Source organism: Dipodomys ordii, unplaced genomic scaffold (genome assembly GCF_000151885.1).
Source record: "Dipodomys ordii isolate 6190 unplaced genomic scaffold, Dord_2.0 Scaffold3, whole genome shotgun sequence".
Lineage (NCBI taxonomy): Eukaryota > Metazoa > Chordata > Mammalia > Rodentia > Heteromyidae > Dipodomys > Dipodomys ordii.
Window position 1 is genome coordinate 24685609 of NW_012267219.1, and position 20831 is coordinate 24706439.

A 20831-nucleotide genomic window follows, 5' to 3' on the forward strand; every position below is an offset into this window, starting at 1 on the left:
ATTTTATTAATCAAAATCAAAGAACAGTTCAAGCACAGAGCTAGTCAGTAAACATCAAAGGGTCCCTAAAACATCTATGAATGGACAATAGGAAGTGAATAAACTGTAGACTTTTTATATACTGCAATGCATATGTTTCTTGGTAGATAATCTATAATTGCTAATTACTATGGAGGGGTGCTTAACTTCTTGGGGGGGGGCAGCTATGATCTGAGGATTTCAGTTCAAAGCCAGTGGTCAAGCAGACAACACTGTGAGATTTATCTCCAATTAACCACCAAAAAGCCAGAAGTGGAGGTGTGGCTCAAATAGTAGAGTACCAGCATTGATGAAAAAAAATCTAAGGAAGCACATGAGATCCTGAATTGAAGCCAAGTACAGGTATTAATCAATCAATAACAAATTGCCAACTACCACCATCCCCAGAAAGCTTGAAACATTCATATCTCCATGCTGGAAGTAATTTTTTAGAAAGAAGACATAATTTTAAGGTTTGGATCAGGCAGAAAAGAGTTTATTGGGGGAAGAGCATTCTGCCACTTGTACAAGATGGAGGTGTGCAGGGGGTACAAAGGATGTAGGGGAAGGGAAGGGAAAGGGAAGGAGAGAAAGGTAGAAAGGGAAAGGCTGCAAGTGGGCCAGGAGCAAAACAAAGGGCAGAACCAATCATGGTGACTGATATATGTGGTGGGAGGAGGTGTAGCCACAGCAAAGACCTCAGAGCCTGGGGGACTTCCCACTGCCCCCAGGTGCGCCAGTTACCTGGGTTACAAATGCTGGGTGGGGCTTCTAGGGAAGGAACCACAATTGTGTGTCCCAATTAAATACAGGTAGGTGGGGAATTTAGGCATACCCAAGAAGTACATTCAAAGCAGAGAGGCATAGTTCCTTCACATTCCTAAAGCCAAATAATATCAAGTGTTTATTTCTCTTACTTATCAGGAATCCAGAGTCTAACAGTTCTGTCTCGTGAGGCAGATGCTAGTAAGTTCCCTTGTGGAGAAAACTGCACGCTGGTTACAACGTCCTTGTGACCTACATATCTGTAAGCTCTAGCTTGTGGTTTCAAATTCCATAGCATGAGAAAGGTGTCCCAGGATGCAGTAGCTATTAAGAAAGAGAAGGATAAAACCATTGTTAGTTAAACTGCAAATGCTGGAATTTTTAATTTAAGAGGGCAGTACATCTAATAACAAGGTGTCTTGGTAACAGAGAAGCTGTTAAGTTGTAGGGAAGATCAGGTTATAGCAAAAATATTAAGCCACATCACAAATATGCAAGCTTGACTGAATCCTGTGCAAACAAACCACATAGCAGGGTTACTGGACCCAGTATTCAATTCGAGCTCTGTTAAACTATTTAACAAGAAAGTAGCATAGTACTTCAGAGGATCACTGGACTAAGAGCCAGTTTTGCCTCACTCTCTTGATGACCGGGGAGCTATTAAATCTGTGTCACATGTCATTGTTTTGGATTTCTTTGGACAGGGAAAGCTAATTTTTAAAAAATTCTTCATCAAGTTTCTAAGAATATTTTCTCACCTACCCAAAGCAATTGCCAGCTAGAAAAATAATCAAATATATGCAATTCTTTTTTTTTTTTGTTGGTTGTGGGGCTTGAACTCTGGGCGTGGGCGCTGTCCTTGTGCTCTTCAGCTCAATGCGAGAGCGCTCTACCACTTGAGCCACAGCACCACTTCCGGTTTTCACAACCTTTCCTGCCCTGAGTTGCTTTGAATCGCGATCCTCAGATCTCAGCCTCCTGAGTAGCTAGGATTGCAGGCGTGGGCCACAGGCACCCAGCTAAATATATGCAATTCTTTAGTCTACCAACTAAACTCTAAATTTTGTCAATTGACCCAGAAATGGCTTTCATAGCTAGAGGGCAATTTTATGCAATTTGACAAATAATAAAAGAATCATGTTTAGTTTAAAACTTTTGGAGAAGGAAAACAAATATAATCAATTGTGGAAATTAAGGCCTTGAACATACATAATGAACATATAATGAACATATAAATAAATGAGAGATAGATCTGTCTTGCATAAAAAGCAAATTTTATGTATACAGCAACAGAATAGCCCCAATAAGCAAGAAGCAGGTTGAAAAGAATCACTAAGTCTAGACTACAAAATGCCTAGGAAAAAGTCAACTTTGCAAACTTAAAATGCAATTAGTACTACTGCTATAAGAAAAATAGGGCCTGGCTTTATAAAGCTACTGAAACCTTCTAAGTTGTTTAGCTAACCATTCAGTATTCATTTGGATTCAAGCTTATATATTATCTTCATGTAAAATAGTTAAAGTGCATTTGTAAGTTTTAAGCTACAATGTTACCTAGCATTTATTTTTAGAAAGCACACAAAGTAACAAAGAAATCATCTTATAAATATGTTAGAAACAATTGCATGAAAGCAAAAACATTTGAATACTTATCTTGGGGTTCATTTCACCTAACATCAACTTATCTGACCTTTTCTGCCTGTCTCAGACATATACTAGTTATTGCAAATAAGGGAAACCATGGGACCTATGTCTATTCCTATGTTTCTTTGTTGCTTTGTATGTCCCTCCCCCACGGTATAATCCTTGCTTTCACTGTATTTGATGTTGGTATAATTTGTGGAGGGGAAGGGCAAAAACAAATCCTTTAAATAGGGATACAGGTGGACCCATTGCAACAATGAGATGTATAAGTTGTTATGTCGAAAAACCAACTTTACAACTTTGCGGGGGGAGGGGGGAGATGGGAAGGGATGGGAAGGGGAAACAAAGGAGGAGGCAACAATGCTTGATAAGAAATGTACTCATTATCTTGCCCATGTAATTGTAACCCCTCTGTATGGTATGTTCACAATAAAAAAAAGAAAAAAGAAAAAAAAAGAAAATGAACTTTACAACTTTGGCAGGGGGAGGAGTTGGGAAGGCAGAGAGGGAAGGGATGGTAGGGGAAAAAACAAAGAGGAGAGTAACAACCCTCTATAGGAAATTTACTCATTATATTACTCATGTAACTGTAACCCTTGTGTACATTATCTTTACAATAAATATATATTTGCATATATATTTTTTCTTTTTTTGGGGGGGGATCCGGTCGTGGGGCATGAACTCTGGGCCTGGGCACTGTCCCTCAGCTCTTCAGCTCAAGGCTAGCACTCTACCACTTGAGCCACAGCGCCACTTACGGCTTTTTTTTTCTGCTTATGTGGTGCTGAGGAATCGAACCCAGGGCCTCATGCATGCAAGGCAAGCGTTCTACCACTGAGCCACCTTCCCAGCTACATATATTTTTATATATGGGAATAGATTGCTTCAATTCAGAAAATTTGTAAAAGTTTTTCAAAATATAAATTTAACTGTGTTGTGGAGAAACAAAAAATATATAAAGTAAAAAAAAATAAAAAGAAAAGAAAGCATACAAAGTTGATGTTGCCTCACAGATCATCCAAATGATAAAATATCTATATTGGGGTCTGATTTAATGTATCCAAAAAGAAAAAACAAGTAATTCTCAGATGCATTATATTTAGCATCCTATTTGAGTATTATGTGTTATACTGCAAACAAGATACACTAAAGCAAATAGAAAACAATTCCTTCCCTGAAAACAGTATAGTATGGAGACATCATTGATAATTTCATGCATGTACAGGACTTTCATATATTATTTACTCCTTAATGTTAAATGACGTATTAGGTGGCCCTTTCTGAAGTCATTTGAGCAGAAAGCTGATTGAAATTGAGTGATCCAGACTAGAGATGTGGAGAAAGAGCATTCTTAGCAGAAATAACTCTAAGAATGCATATGCATATTTCAGGCTCACGCCTGTAATCTTAGCTCTCAGGAGGCTGAGATCTGAGGATCATGCTTCCAAGCCAGCTCAGGCAGGAAAGCCCCGGGACTTATCTCCAATAAGCCACTCAGAAAACCAGAAGTGGCTCAAGCAGTAGAGGACTAGCCTAGAGCTGAAGAGCTGAGGGGAGGATGTTGGGTTGTTAGGATCGTGGGGGTGAGACTTAGGATCAAGGGATACTGGGATACCACCTCCTTCCTGTGTCAATCTTGGTTTCTCAGCCACCATGAGATGAGCAGCTTCCTCCACGACTATGTGCTACCACCATGGTATAATGCCTTCCCACAGGCCCCCAAATGACAAGGCCAACTAATAATGGACTCTAATCTCTGACACTGTGAACCGAAATTAGCTTTTTCTCCTAAAAGTTTGCTTATCTCATGTTTTGTCATAGTAATGCCAAGCTAACTAATACATGGCAGTAATGGTAATGTTTCTTGTTCTGAATTTTAGTGACGCAGGTATGTTGCACTGTGAAAGTTGATCAGATTGTAGATTATGTTTTGTGCAATTTTTGTTGTATATCTATTTATCAAGAAAACATTTAGAAACACCCAAAGTCTACCACTCTGGCTGTTGTATGAAGAATAAACAGGGAACAGTGAGACAAAGCTGAATAAAGTAATCAATTCACAGGCTTTGCAATAATGATGTCAGGAGAAGGCTATGGTCTGTACAGTGAAAATCAAGACACTCTATAAACAAAGGTAGCGCCTATGAGGCTTTCTAAGGGGTGAGATGTGACAGAGAGGAAGAGAAGTCAGAAGGGTGCCAGGCTTCAGAAGAGGTAACCTAAACCTTAATGCGGTCTAATGAGGTGGGAAAGACAAGAAGAAAAGGGAGTTTGGAAGGTAGGATGAGGAGGAATAAAATTCAAAAGTTTCAGACATGAAAATTTACGTACCAATTGGACATAAGTAGAAACAGCAGATAGAGATGGACATGGATCTACCTGCCTGGAGCCCAGAAAGAGATTTTGACTATAGAGTGCAGTGGTGGAGTTTCTGAGGCCTATCCATTCAGGGCCATCGAGGGCAGAGATGTCCTAGTTACAGCATTATAGATCAGTATACTTTATATTCTCTAATTTCAGGAAAACAGAAAAGTATTGAAGTATAAGAACTGTATGGATCTATTCACACCAAAAGTTACGAAAACTAACGCTAAATTCCCTTCTTAGTTCCTTAACATGTCTTAAGAAAGAATTGTTCCAACAAAGCCACTATCATTATAATAAAAGGCAGGTATTAGATTACTGACGTTAATGTTTTACTGTGTCAACTTAGAATCTGCTTTCATGTTTCCACGGAACCACACCCTATATAAACATTACCATATAACTTCAAATGTCAAAGCTTACAGCATTCATGACCCAAATGGCCTATTTTGAAATAAAATGTTGAAAGAAGAAAAAGGTTAGTAAAACGCACAATCTAAAACAATGTATATTCTTTATGTATATAAAGAATGTATATATGTATGTATATATATATAGCTATGTATACATATATATTATGTATATATGTATGTATGTATGATATTCTTGAAATGATAATCCATGAGCTGAAAAAATATTCTTTAGGACAAAGCCTATCTTCTTCTAGCTTACTTCTTTGTCTCTAGAAGGGACAATATAAAATAATGTTCTTTCCTTAACCTAAGCTTTATCAGTCATGCTTTAATCAAAACCACCTGTAGTTAACTTGAGTTTTTTGCTCTGTTAAGGGTACTATTTTGTCAAAGTAAATGCTTCTTTCCTTAGTTTTTCTGCGTTTTTAACATTATCTTACGTGTCTAAACATTTGCAATTAGACAGGTGCCTGGGACAGAATAACATTACAAAACGATATCCTGTGAACCCCCTGCCAGGTTTTGGTCCCCTAATGCCTTTTCTTGGCTTCAGCCTGCATTGCCATGTGCTCACATAAACTGATGTCCATTCTCATGTATGTTTGTATTACAGATAGTAGTGTTCATATTTCAAATGGTAATGCAGTATGCTTACTCTTGTGCATTTTGTCTCTCTAGTCTCCCCTTCTCTGTTCACTTAATGTAATATACACTGAAAATCATCTTTGTTTTTTAATGTAAAGCTGTGTAAGTATGTTACTCTACCAATTTTGATAATTTTTGATAACTTCAAGCTTATGAAAAAATTACAAGACAAAAGCCTCATACATTTACTAAGTTTTGTTATTATTTACTTTTTGTCTATTTATCCTTTTCTCTCTGCAAAAACACCTTTAAGAGTTCAAGCCCCATAGCCGACAAAAAAAAATCCTTTAAATGTGCTTATTTTTTTTCTCACCCATTTGCAATGAAGTTAGAAATATAATGCCACTCTATATGATATGGTTTGTCCCTACAAAACTCATATTGCAGCTTGGGCACCTAAATAACAATGTTGAGGTGGTAGGGACTTGAAGAAGTATTTGGAGTCACAAGGGTTCTGACTTCCTAAATGGATTAATTGGTCCTGTAGATGTGTTGGTGACTTTCACCTCAAAAATCTTTGAGGACATTCCCCTATACATATACATATAACATACAGAGTAGCTTATGGTCACTGCTCAGACAACACCCCAGAATCTTTTTTTATTTTGGTCAGTCATGGGGCTTGAACTCTGAGCCTGGGTGATGTCCCTGAGCTCTTCAGCTCAAGGTGAGCACTCTACAACTTGAACCACAGTGCCACTTAAAGTTTTCTGGTGATTAATTGGAGATAAGAGTCTCATGGACTTCCCTGCCTGGGCTGGCTTTGAACTGTGATCCTCAGATCTCAGTCTCCTGAGTAGCAAGGATTATAGGCGCCAGCCACCGGCACCCAGTGTTATCCAAATTTCAGTCCCATCAATCAGAGTGCAAAACTCTGATGTCTGCCACTCTGCTACTACTCTACCTTTCTGTCATGGAGAAAAGGCCAGGGTATGGTAAGCTCACCTTGTATGTTCATATAGTTTTGTAGTCCCTGTAGCTCAGTGCCTAAAACAGTTATCTCATACATTTTGTCTAGGTTTCTTTTTTTTTGGGGGGGGGTCCTGTTGTGGGGCCTGAAGTCTGGGACTGGGACTATCCCTCAGCTCTTTAGCTCAAGAGTAGCGCTCTACCACTTGAGCCCCAGTGCCACTTCCAGCTTTTTTCTTTTCGGGTCCGGTTGTGGGGCCTGAACTCTGGGCCTGGGCGCTGTCCCTCAGCTCTTCAGCTCAAGGCTAGCGCTCTACCACTTGAGCCACAGCGCCACTTCCTACTTTTTTCTTTTTGCTTATGTGGTGCTGAGGAATCGAACCCAGGGCCTCGAGCATGCAAGGAAAGCGCTCTACCACTGAGCCACCTTCCCAGCCCCCAGCTTTTTTCTTATGTGGTGCTGAGGAATCGAACCCAGGGCCTCAGGCATGCAAGGCAAGCACTCTACTACTGAGCCAACTTCCCAGCCCCCATTTTGTCTAGTTTTATAGCTGTCTTCCAATGCCACTTAGTGTCAAAACTAAAAGCAAAAATCCTGCTTTATTCTTTTCAAGGCCATATAGCACTCTACTATATAGCTATAGCTTAATAAATCGATTATTTCGGCTGTTCACAGTATTGAACTTCCTACAAATGATCTTGCAGTATATGAATTTTCTGATGTATAAATAAATCACTGTGATAAGTTTTTAAAAGAATTATTACTGAGGCCAGGCATGGTGGCTCATGTCTGTAATCCTAGCTACTCAGGAGGCTGAGATTTGAGGATTGCAGTTCAAAGCCAGCCTGGGCAAGAGTCTGTGAGACCCTTATCTCCCATTAACCACCAGAAAATTGGAAGTGGTGCTGTGGCTCAAAGTGGTAGAGTGCTAGCCTGGATGAAAAAAGTTCAGGGACACTGTATTACAACCAATTATATGAGAGAGAGAGAGAGAGAGAATACACACACACACACACACACACACACACACACATGAGAATCTGAATTAAAGAGTACTTATAATAGGGGTTAGAGGTATGGTTCAGTGGTAGAGTACCTGCCTGGCTAGTATAAGGCTCTGAATTTAAACCCTAGTAATACACACACACACACACACTAATAAAGCATACATATATTAGAAGAATATAGACTTTCTATATCTTAGAAATTTGAATTATATTCTCTCAACTCATTTAGTTCTATACTCAAAAGATTCTGAAAATCCAAAATACCTTCATGTGAAAACCTTTGAAATTTTCAATTATTTCAGAAGTCATTCTGTTTTCTATTTCCATTATGTCCTATAAGGTCCACTTGAGTGATACTCAAGTGTTCTGATGTTAAGATATCTTGACTTTGTACTGTTGTATTTCCAGTTTTATACTCGCACACAAGGAAATACACAAAGGAAACATTGTACTGCCTTCTTCTTCAGGCAAAAACTAACAAGGAAATAGCCTAATGAAATCAATGAGCAATTTCCTATATTTTTTTTTTGTCTTTTCTTTTTTGGTACTGGGGATCGAACCCAGGACGCTGCACTTGCTAGGCAAGCGCTTTGCCACTGAGCTACATCCCAGCCCTCCTATATTTTTAAGAAAAGAAAAATAAAATCTAATTCCTAGGAACATGCATTTGCAAACCTAGATGGAATTAAGAGGGTCACAAAAACACATTTCTATATGAACTAGATAAATTTTAATATTGTCAGGGTTAGATTTTACTAGGCAAGAACTATGTAACAATATAATTGAGTGATGGCAGTACTTTAGAATACCTCATTCTATTTCATAAAAGTAATTAGCTTGCTAGCATACTAGGGGCTAAAGAAGCTATGAGTGTTTTGAAAAATAATTTTTACTTCAATAGCTCAGGAAATAATAGCAAGAATTGACAAATGGGATTAAGTGACAAAGTTTGTCCCTAGCAAAAGAAACCGTCAACAAAATGAAATATAGCTGGGCCCTGGTAGCTCATGCCTGTAATCCTAGCTACTGTGGAGGCTGAGATCTGAGGATTGCGATTCAAAGCCAGCCCAGGCAAGGAAGTCTGTGAGACACCTACCTCCACTAACCTACCAAAAACCAAACAAAAGCCCCAGAAGTGGAGCTGTGGTTTAAGTGGTAGAGAGATAGCCCAGAGCAAAAGAAGCTCAAGGTCAGTACCCAGGCCCGGAATTCAAGCCCCAGGAATTTTCCCCCCTCTCCCCTTGCAAAAAAAAACAGCAAGGAAGACAAAAAAGGCCTTAGAAATTCAAACAGTAGAGCAGTAATCAATCACCTAGCAAGCAAGAGGTCCTGAGTTCAAACACTAGTTCTGTCAAAAAAGAAAGCTCTAGTAAGGAGATACGGAGACCTGGAGTCTAGTGTAGTCAAATTCCACTTCTTTAAAGACTGGTAACATCAATGGTACAAACATTTACTTTTACTTTATAGGCCTCCTACTTCTATATACTTCATAAGCATTTTTTACCTGGGCCTCACGAGGTGGTGAAAAATCATCATGCCTATTTTATGGATAAAAGAATAGGGTTTAGTGAGGTGAGGTAACAGATGAATTTCCCTCTCATTCTTCCTGTCAGATTCCATATCAAGGGCTTTTAGCCAATTAGCCACTGATTCTCAAAAGCATGGGGAGTTTACACATTTTTCTCTAGTGGCTAGTTTTAAAGGATAATTTCTAGGGGGAAAAAAATCACACATTCTTTGAAGTGAGACCCAAGAATATAAATTTTTGAAGTCAATTCTGATACACATTGAAATTGGCCAAATACTGTACTGTCACTGCTTCTCAGTGTATACAATAATTTTCTCTAACAGTTGCAAGTGATTCAGCATTGAGTCAGCATCCTTCACCATCATTTATTCTACCAATAGCCTACATGTTACATAGCAATTGAGTTGACGTTAAAATAACCCTGAAGAAAAAAAAGGAGAAAAGTACCATTCTATATTAAAAAATATATACCTTTAAAATGTGCTAAAGTAGAGTTGGATTCTGCAAGCCATGTGGAAAACTTTTAAATTCATGCCTTCAAGGCTGTGTTTCCTAACCTCTGCTGCTTACTACCTAATATTCTTACTTTTTGTTTTTGTGCCAGTACTAGGGCTTGAACTGGGTCTGGGTGCTGCTGCTTACCTTTTTTGCTCCACTACTGTTTTATTGACGATCGATTAGAGATAAGAGTTCCATGTGTTTTTTCTGCTCCTGCTACTTTGAATCATGATCCTCAAATCTCAGAAGTCTAAAAAGCTAAGATTATAAGTGTGAGCCACTGGTGCTTGGCTTACTACCTAAGACTTTTGGGGAAAATCACGGATTTTGAATTTCTGCAGCCATAAAAAGGGATGGTGTTTCATAAGGCCATTGCTTCCTCCCATTCTCTACTTTCCACCATCTTCCAACCCAGCCTCTGAAACCATAACTTTGAAAAGGCTACCAGGTAGAAAAGGGGAAGGGAAGGAATCTACCTTACTCCACACTGTTTCCTCCACTCTTGACCAAAAAATTAAGCCTTAAGTCTCTGAGGTTATCAATCATTATACAAACATATACTCCCTTCATGCTCTGTATATCCGTTTAGCTACTGCTATGGGTGCCTTCTCTCTCCCTAAAACTACTCCTGGGCTACAGGAATCTCCACTGCATGACTGCCTTTAAAAGCAACAAGCTCCTTTCTGAAAGATCTTCCTCCTTCTCAACTACATTAACTTGGATTTGACTACTTGGGGAAACCACATATCCTGAAATCCTCTCAAACAACAATCACATTCTCTTCCACACATCATCTGCTCTAAGTCATCCCTCTTTCAACTTACCAGCATTATTAGTTCATGCAACAGGTATCTGATCTTTACCTCATGTGGGACGTCAAAAGAGGGAAAATCTCAAATTAAAGAGCTTAAAATCAAGTGAAATAGCAGACATCATAGGCTAAGATTATAGGCGTGAGTCACTGGTTCTCAGCTTATTACCTAACACTTTTTGGGAATTACTGGACTTTGAATTTCACAAATACAGAAGTAAAACACATAATTTTACTTTTAGGGTATACTTTTAAAATGGACATTTAGAAATCTATGGGATATACTCAATAAGTAATCATCAGATTGGGATAACTGCATTTCTGTCACTTCAGAGAGACCATTTCTTTAGTTAAGGACATTCAAAATGGCTATTAGCCTTATTCAATTTATAATTTTTGATTTGATAAAGAATTAACGATAAAGCAAGAAACCATTTTTGAGTAGGTGAAATACTTAGTTTAGGTATCGTGCACGGTCAGTAGTATTTTAAGAGAAAGCCTGAAGGACAAGGAGTCAGCTAGGCCAAGAAGGAGATGATTAATATTTTAGAATGAGAGAAAAATTGGGCCAGAGATCTTTTCTTCCAGGTCTTTTCAGAAACCTGTTCTATTATGAATACTGAATCTGGCCGCCAGCACACTTAAACACCTACTTCCCAAATCATTAGTGGAAACCTACCACAACTTACTTTCCTTATCCATAGCTGGTACCATGGCTTCCACCTTATCCAGGGCTCCAGTCCAGTGACCTAAGATATTCATCGAGCCTCCCTTCTCTCCAACTTCATTTCACTACTTCTGTATATCTTACCTCTCTCATACATACCCAAGTCTTCCTTCTGCCTTCCAATTCCTCAGGCAAAACTCCTTTCACTTTGCATTTCCTAAGACCATGTTTGTGCCAGTGACAATTGCTGGACACCCAGCCCCCCACTTGGAAACTGTAACTTCGTGCTAAGTTTACAGGGGTCTTCCTCTACATGGAGAAGTAGTGTGCAACTCTCCATTGTCCCCCACCACCCATTATAACAACCCAGTGCCTTCTCTCTCTTCAACATTGGTACCATATTCTGACATCAGCTTTCATGAGGCAATGCCATTTCCTTCTTTGTGAATACTACAAACTGCATTCTATCTCCTGATCTAAAGGTTGGACAACTCAAACTCCAGTCATTTGTTCCCATTCTTCTACTTATTCCTAGGTGGACTAATAACATCCCATGACTTTAAATTTCATAAACATGTTTACAACGTCAATTCTCTGTCTTGCCTCAGGCTATCACTCTGGTTTATGGCTCTGGCTTAAGGTTACATCTCAGCATCTGCCTCTGAATTCATATGGCTTCTTTTAAAAGCACTTACTGGATATTTTATAATCTTATAATTTATATAATATTTTATGACCATATCATCTCAATTATCCTTAATTAGAATTACATATGCCTTTCTTCTAAATAAAGGCATACCACAGCTTCAACAATTAGGACTAAGATACATCTCTTGGTGCCCCTGTCCCCAACAGCAGCCTCTAAGGTCTCCACAAACTCCCTCTGGCTGCTCTTGAGATGTGATCTCATCACACTCTTTGTTTACCAGGCTCTAGTCTTTCTGGCTTTTTTTTTTTTTTTTACTTCCTTAATTTAGTACAAGCTCTTTCTAGAACTTGTAATGGTCTCTGCCTATGCCAGTCTCTAGTCTTTACCTAGCTAATTCCTCCTTTATGTCTTCAGTTAAATATAACTTCTGTGGAGAATTATTATCACTCATCAGACACCCTGTCTCTTTCCTTCGCAGCACTGTTTTCCTTTCTTCCATCCAGGTGTACTTACACGTGGATTTGTGGGCTTACTAGCTAATATTTGCCTCTACCATTGAACCATGACTTCTTTATACCATCTCAGGAAGTAGATGTGTGTTGTTCACCACTGCGTGTACACTCAGAGCACTGGATAGCATCTGGCACACAGTGGCATTAACTAAATAAAGGAGTCCTAAACAAATATACCACCTCCCCTTCTCTTTTATCTAACAGGTATAGATAAATGCGAATAAACTGGCCAGGATGGTGACCAGTGGACACTTCCAACCTCCAGTAGGCATCTTTCCCAAAGGATAAAGCTTAGCACGGGAGGGGGAGGGAGAGGGGGAGGGAGATGGAAGGAGACACGATTATTATCAGAATAAATAGGATTATTACTAGCAAATAGGCTTTCTTTGATCTTCCATTCTGTCACAAACAACTACACAACACAGGCACTCAATTCACTTTTTAACAAAGAATTAGTCGAACTTTCCCTCAATTTTTAGGAAAAAATACAAACTTCTCCCACTACTAAACCATAAGATTTGGATCAATAGCAAATTTTTTCCTAATTCTACAAATTAAAAAGTGATTTCAAAATCTCATCCCTAAGATACCTGAAATTTCCCAACCTCTTCCCCTCTCCTGATTTTTCTAAATCCAGATATAATTCACAAGCCATAAAATTTGAGGTTTAGTACAAGACCCAGTGTGTATCCACTATCACCAATTCTAGAAATTTCATCATGATGCCCACCTTCTTCCTCGCTTCCCTCCCCCCCCAAAAAAACCCAAACCAACCAGCCATTATCCTGTATCCCTCCCTCCCCCAGTCCCTGGAAACCACTAATACACTGTTTGCTATGGATTTTCCAGTACTTTTTTTACATTCATGAAACTGAAACACAGAGATATAAAATAATTTAGAGTGTTACAAGAGTTACTAAGAGAGCAGAATTTTAAAAAAAACCCACATGTTTATAGTAACTGTTAATTTAGTGGATTATAACAAAGAGAAAGTGAAAATATGTTCAGCATATTCTATTCATGTCCTAAAGGTGGCTATAAGACATCTGATGGGGGCTGGGAAGGGGCTCAGTGGTAGAGCGCTTCACTTGCATGCTTGAGACCCTGGGTTCGATTCCTCATCACCCATAAGCAAAAAGAAAAAGAAAAAAAGCCGGAAGTGGTGCTGTGGCTCAAGTGGTACTAGCCTTGAGCTGAAGAGCTGAGGGGCAGCGCCCAGGCTCAGAGTTCAGGCCCACGACCGGACCCCCAAAAAAAACAAAAAACAAAACAAAACAAAAAGACATCTGATGATATGGTTAGAGTACCTTCTGTAGCGGTATGAAAACTGTCACAATTAATATACAACTGTACAATTAATATACATCATAAAAAGTTTTTAAGAGATCAGATAAAAGCAGTGTTCTTAGAATAACCAATCTGAGGCAGTGTCTCAACTAAGAGAGATGAGGCTGTAGGGTGTTAGAATCATTAAAGAGGGGCTAGAAATGTGGGTCAAGCAGTAGTACTTGTCTATCAAGTGAGAAACCTGAGTTCAAGCCCCAGGAATGTCAAAAAAAAAAAAAAAGAAGAAGAATTAAAAGCTTAACTTATCTGTTATGTCATTAATGTGTACACAGGAGAAATAATCCCATAGACTAAAATCATCACAACCCATTTGCAAAAATAACTAGCCACACATTTTATTTTATGTCTTAATCAACACTACAAACACCATTATCAAAAAAAGAAAAAAAAGAAACTTCATAACACAAAAAAGTTTGTCATTTAAGAGATTAATCTATGCTCGTTCAAAAATATTAAACAATTTAAAAAGACCAATATTGAAACTATGTATTTTATTAAGTAAAATTTAGATGCTAAAACAACGGTATTCAATGTAAAAACGAATCTCTTGTCCCCAAACTAGAAAATTCTAATTTGCTAACATGAATGCATACACAAGTGAGTAAACAATTTTTATTCCACAAATAAGTTATATGGGGTTATAAAGACCCTTCTGATGACTATGTTAACATTTTTTAAATAAAAATGACTGTTAAGAATGCTACATAGTCAACCCTGTACGTTGAAATAGTGAATAAAGTGGAAAGTTCTTGTTCAATTTGTGAAATGACTATTAAGCATGTAAATTAGCTTTAAAGGTCAACTCTTAATTGTCTACAGCAAAAGAGAGCTGTGGTACCAATAAATTAGAATGAAAAAATGAAAATATATTTGTACCTGTCATTACAATATATTTTTGGAATCAAATTGAAACATACCTACATATAAAAACATGAGTCATGTTTCTCTGTTAAAGTATGTTATTATCAGGGATGAACAATCTAACTATTGTGAATTATTGATATAAATAAAGCACTAGCCTAAAATTTCTTCCAAAAAGATTGCTGGGTCTCACCATCAACTTAAATTTAAAAAAAATCAATATTTTAGTTTTAAAAGCTTCTTTTTGCTTTTGATAGGAACAGTAAGATATGAAAATAAAGAATAATTCAAACAGGTACTTCAAGAATGCATCTTTTTTTTTTCTCATATGATTGGGGGCTAAGAAAAACACAGAAGGGGCTGGGAAGGTGGCTCAGTGGTAGGGTGCTTGCCTTGCATGCATGAGGCCCTGGGTTCGGTTCCCCAGCACCACATAAGCAAAAAAAAAAGAAGAAAAGCCGGAAGAAAAACACAGAAAAAGATCATTTTTTAAATAAGTTAAAAATAGGAATTTATTTTTTAAAAAAGACTGGGCAAAGGGAGAAAGAGCTGTATAGTTCAGAGCACTATTATGAATTTTTCTTAAATGAATACCAGAGCCAAGCATGTTACACATAGAAGCTAGACAACTCTTTGATAAACTTTAAGGTTGCTGGAAACTTACAAAGACTACTAACATATTCTCAACTTTAAGAAGCAGAACAGAAACAAAAGCTTGGATCTGGTGCCTTATGCCTGTAATCCTAGCTGCTCAGGAGGTTGAAATCTAGGGATTGCAGTTCTAAGCCAACTTGGGTAGAAAAGTCTGTGAGATTCTTACCTCCAATTAACCACCAGAAAACCAGAAGTGGAGCAGTGGACAAAAGCTCAGGGACACCATCCAGCCTCTGAGTCGAAACCCCAAGACTGGCAAATACACAATAATCTCAATTACCATAGTGATTTTAAATTTTTGACGTGGCCATTCTACACAATTCCTTAAATTCAGATTTTGCAAAGTTCCCACTCTCTATGTCATCAAGTAAACACTGAACACTCCTTAGGAACACTTGTGGGCTAATTTGTTACGGAGTGTACAGAAACTGAGATTTAATTCTAAGTGCAGCCTGTGATTTCTGGATCTAACATTGGTAGGAAAGCAGTAAAGATACTTCAAAAAAAAAGTATGTTTGCTTTTCACATGATTTAGTTTGGAAATAACATTCTTAGCAAAGATTACTTTTAGGGCACATAAGGCTTTTTTTTTGTTTGTTGCGTGCTGGTCCTGGGGCTTGAACTGAGGCAGAGCCTGGGTGCTGTCCCTGAGCCTTTTTATGCTAAAGGCTAGCACTCTCCACTTGAGCTACAACACTTGCAACTTTTTCTGAGTAGTTTATTGAAGATAAAGAGTCTCACAGACTTTTCTGCCCCCGCTGGCTTCAAATCATGATCCTCAAAAATCTCAGCCTCCTGAGTAGCTAGGCTTATAGGCATGAGCCACTGGGGCCCAGCTACAGCTTAGAAGTTTTAAAAAACAAAACTGGTTCAAGAACTGTCAAAGTGAAATGACTACCAGAAACAAATGCTTCAGGTGAGCTCAGCTCACTCAGTTTTAAAAAAAACACCACTCTTTTCCAGCTCACAAACACTGTAGCAAACATTGCTCAATATTACCTATGTTAGAAGTGAAGATAGGAAAGCTGTAATAGAAATTGCACAATGAATGAGTCTGAGGAGAGAATGTATAATCAACATTTCATAGCTGGAACATTCATAAATCACCTACAGATGAGGAAACTGATGAGCAAGTGCAATAAAAATGACTGGATGAAAATCATATTCCTCAGCTAAGCCATTCATTCAGTCATTCATTCACCCACTTACTAAAAGCTGCCTAAGCATAAGACTGGTAGGGGCTACAAATAGGCAAGAAGGCAGCACTGACAATTGTCAATGCAGACTTCTTTCCTGGCAATTTTAAGACAAATCCTTAAATTTCCAGATCAGTAGGAACTTGTGGAAGAGTTCCAGTCTTTGCAGAAGTGGGTCCACTTTCAGTTTCACATATTTCAGTAAACACATTCGGGTTTAACTTTCAGAGAGGCCTCAGTTGTGTTTACTTCAAATGATTAAGCATTAAAAACAAAGAGATGGACAGTATTCTGAATGAATCCATTCCTAGTACATTCATAACTTAGGGAAGTGCAATTCGAAAATGCCCTACTCATAACAAGTTCACAGAGGGAGAGCATGCAAAATTAGAGGTATTGATATACAGATAAGTCCAATAGCTCAAGTTCACGAAGTGTGGAATGTAAGTATCTTTCCCTTTCATCCAGACTTCTAATTGTCTGAGATTTCTGTATGTTAAAAAGCCCTCCAAACTCACATTCAAACCAGGGAAAGAAATATCTAAACCAGGCTCTTTTCTCTACATCTGCTTTTCTTTGATTTCTATTTGGTTAAAGGAAAATTAGCTTAAAAGTGAACCAGATTCTATGTAATCAAAATAGTAATAATTCCAAATGCATATATTTAAGTTTTGGTTTTAAAAAATGGGATGTGCAGTGAACACAACCACCAGCATAACTCATATTTCACTTTGCTTGGACTTTTACATTCTTAAACTTGATGTCTGACACTTAAAAAGTGTTTTGTGTATCTCAATTCACAGTCAGTTTCTTTCAAGAGAAGTAAGAGACCCTATCAACAAAGCTTTTACATAAAACAACAACAACCCATCAGTAAGGCACGGATACATTAAACAGCAGCACTCTGCACCCAGTTTCAGTGTAATATTCCTGAGTGAACCACAACTCTCTGGTCCCTTCATAGATGACTGCTGGATGACTTCCGGTAAAACATAATCTTCACTGGGACTCTCTGCCTTTCGAGATATTGTCAGCTCATGAGAAAAAAAAATCCGTTGTGCTTTTCTATTTCTCAAAACTCCAGATCTGATTTTTATCTAGGGCATCACAAGTCCTCATTTGTACACCAGGTCGGCCCTCAGGTGTCCGGTAAGCACTAAGACACTGTCCCGAGTGTGGATGAAATATGGTCCCATCTGGTTTAAAATGCCAAATAATATTGACTGAGACCGGGAGTCCATCTTTAGGACAGTTTTGCATTCCTACATGATTTTTTTGTTCAGGGACCACTGCACATAACTCGGTGACAGAATTAAACCTTATTTCATTGTTCGACGTATATTCGAAGAACTGATTGCCTCCTTGACCGTGACATCCGAACAATGAAAGGTTCGCACCTGTGGGGTTGTTTTCGGGAGAATTGTAATCTAAACATTCGGAAGAGATGCCCAGACTGCGAATAGCCCCGTGCCAGCCTGGCCTATCTTCTGGTACATGTAAGTTAGGGAACACGTTATTCAAATACCAGTCAAAACTTCTGCATCTCAGTCGTTCTCGTAGTATTTTTCTTTCAGAAATATCCCCATAAGCTTCTTTCCGGGCCGGTGGGTTTCGGTTGTAGAAATGCTCTTTGTACTTATCCATCCATACTTCCGCGGCCCGGGCAGTATTCTGTAGGAAATTGGGGCGGGCGTACGGCGCCCGCTTAGGGAACACGTGGCCCACGTGAGAACACGGGTGGATCTCCAGCGTGCCGCCGCACTGCCACACCCGAAAAGACAGCTCTAGGTTCTCACCTCCCCACACCTCCATGCCCGTGTCGTATGTTCCCAGGTACTCAAAATACTTCTTGCTGACAGCAAACAACCCTCCAGCCATCGTGGGCGATCTGATGGGATCGATTCTTGAGGTCCGCCGGTCCCTTTCGTGTTTGGGGACGGAATGCCACTGGAATGTCAAACGCCAGTCAAACCCACCAATCATGGGCTCTCCGGTCTGCATATAGAACTCAAAAGTATTCCAGTCAATGGTATCGATAACGGGACAAACAATTGCTGTCTCATCACTACCAATCCTTTCTAGCAGGGGCTCCAGCCACCCAGAATTACACTCGCAGTGACAATCCAGGAAAGTGAGGACATCCCCAGTGGCGAAAGTGGCCCCAATTAGGCGGGCTCTCACCAGACCCTCTCGCTTATTGGTGCGAATCAAGCGGACGCGGTCCAGATTACTGATGTAGGTTTCGAGCTGCGCCTTCAAATAAACTCTGTCGCTCAGGTCATCCACCAAGATGATCTCCTTCAAGAGGACCGCGGGGGAGGTTTCTAAAACACTGTGGATGGTGCGGAGCAGAGTGGACCAGGCTTCGTTATAGAAAGCGATGATCACCGAGGTGGTGGGGAGCTTCCTGTAGTTGAACTTCTGGGACTTACACTCGTACATCCTTTTATCCTCGATGTGGCGGTGCAGGGAAATCCTGTCGCTGAGGTAAATGTTAATGGCATATCTCTCGATGAGTTCTTCCTGCTGCTTCTGTTCGTCCTCGCTCAGCTGGAGCTTGCTCGGTCTCCCCCACTCCCCAAGTGCGCGGGAATCTGCAGGGGGCTTCGCATAAAGAGGGCGAGACAAATCTTCTCCCGTTTGGTCGAGGTTTGAGAGCCGTCCTGCCCCCCGGGGCCCGGCTTGGCTGGCCCCCGGCCAGGCGTGCAAAGTGGAGACGGAGAACTCCACCAGGATGTAAGCTACTGTGAGAAGCGCCAGCAGCAAGCAGCTCTTGCCTGCCCATGTCCACCTCACGGCCATCCGGATCCGCATGGCCGGGGACTCTGGGGGGGCGCAGACTTGGCCACCGGGCCCCCACGCCGGCCGGCGGGGGTGGGGTGGGGGAGGAGCAGCAGTCGTCCCACGGCTTAGGTAGGGGAGCCCTTCACTTCCCAGCACGTCTCCCCTTCCAGCCAGGCGTTCAGCTCCTTTCCAGCCACCGGAGTTGGCTCACTTTGTGGGGGTTTCCCCACCCCGCGCACACACATGCGCGCGCGCACGCACACACACACACACACACCCCGGCCCCAAGGACCTCGGTCTCCGGTACAGCCCAACTCCTCCAGTCCCCACTTCCTCCTCCTGCTCGGCCCAGAACTTTTCACAAACTCTCCAGCCAACACCCCACCCATCCCGGCCCGGCGCAAACCCCTCCCCTTCCCGCCCGCGCCACCTGCTGGTGAGTCTGGGGAGACGCCGCGGTCACGGTGAGGCCCGGCCCGCGGGCAAGGGGGGGCGGCGCCGCGGGGGATGGAGACGGGGAATGCCCGAGGGGGACCCCCTTCGTCCCCCAGACGACAGATGGCAGCCAAATGCACCTTTGGCGTCCGTACACGAAAGAGAGGCCGAGCGGGAGACTCACCGAGCTGTTTGCCGTTGGGGTTGAAGCTCACGGAGGTGACCGCAGCTTTGTGACCTTTAAAATAACGCTCCAAGACGGGGTCCTCCTGGAAGGCAGGGGAGGGGGGGTGCGGTTGGGAAGGCAGGTGCGGACCCGGGCTCCGGAGACCCCGGGGCTCGGCGCTGCTCCCCGCCCCGGGCTCCGGGCCGTGCCCTCTCCGTTCCCGCCCGGGCGCGGGGCGCCCACGGAGGTGCGCCTCCGTCCATGCCCCGGCTTCCCTCCGCGGGGAGCAGGGCCCGGGGGGCGTCCCGGAGGCGGCGCCCCGGCCTCGGCACTCGGAGCCCCCCCGGGCGATTCTGACGCGGGCGCTCCACGGACACCCTGCGAGGATTCCAGGCGCCCGTGGGGACTCCGGAGACCCCGGCCGGCCGGGGCGGGGACTCCGGAGACCCCGGCCGGCCGGGGCGGCGGTGGGGGTGGTGGGGAGGTGCGCCGTGGGGCCCGGGCGGGGAGGAGTCGGGGTCGCCCCCCGTCCGCCCCACGCCGGGACGGCGCGGGAGGGGCCCGCCCCGCCGGTCCTTACCGGGGCGGAGGCCATGAGGGGCGCGGCGGGCGCCGGGCTCCGGCGGGAGGGGGGGGATCCGGGGAAGGGGCGGGACGCGGTCGGCGGGGGTGTGGGGGGGGGACCGTGCGGCGTCCGGAACTGTCCGCTCGGAGCGGCGGCGCCTCCCGGTCACTACAACAACGGCGGCCCAATCAAACCCCGCGCTCCAGGCGTGGCCAGACGAGTCCCGAGAGCCTGGGGCCGCGCGGAGCTGTGTCCCCGCCCCCCGGGGGCGGGGCACTGGAGGTGAGGGGCTGCCCCGGCCCCTTAACGTCAGCGTTCTCCGAGGGTGGGTGCCCGGAAGACGGTCTGTAGCTGGGGGGAAAGGGGGCGGGGGAGAAAGGGTGATTCTTCCT

General features: G+C 42.0%; 2 protein-coding genes across 4 annotated transcripts in view; both read right to left on the bottom strand.

Annotated features, from left to right (window-relative positions):
* Positions 1–20493, bottom strand: part of Poc1b (POC1 centriolar protein B) — a 78286-nt gene extending 57793 nt beyond the window's left edge. For all 3 annotated transcript variants that reach the window (XM_013022060.1, XM_013022049.1, XM_013022069.1), the window contains exons 1-3: positions 20455–20493; positions 19893–19977; positions 936–1107 (exon numbers count right to left, since the gene is read on the bottom strand). In XM_013022060.1, coding sequence (XP_012877514.1) covers positions 936–1107; positions 19893–19977; positions 20455–20469 — 272 coding nt within the window. In that variant the 5' untranslated portion in view covers positions 20470–20493. The remainder of the gene's footprint in view (positions 1–935; positions 1108–19892; positions 19978–20454) is intronic.
* On the bottom strand, positions 16104–19586 carry Galnt4 (polypeptide N-acetylgalactosaminyltransferase 4). Its single transcript, XM_013022035.1, has one exon. It carries the CDS (start codon positions 19301–19303, stop codon positions 17555–17557), a length of 1749 nt encoding a protein of 582 aa, XP_012877489.1. The 5' UTR covers positions 19304–19586; the 3' UTR covers positions 16104–17554.
* Positions 20494–20831: the final 338 nt, after the last annotated feature.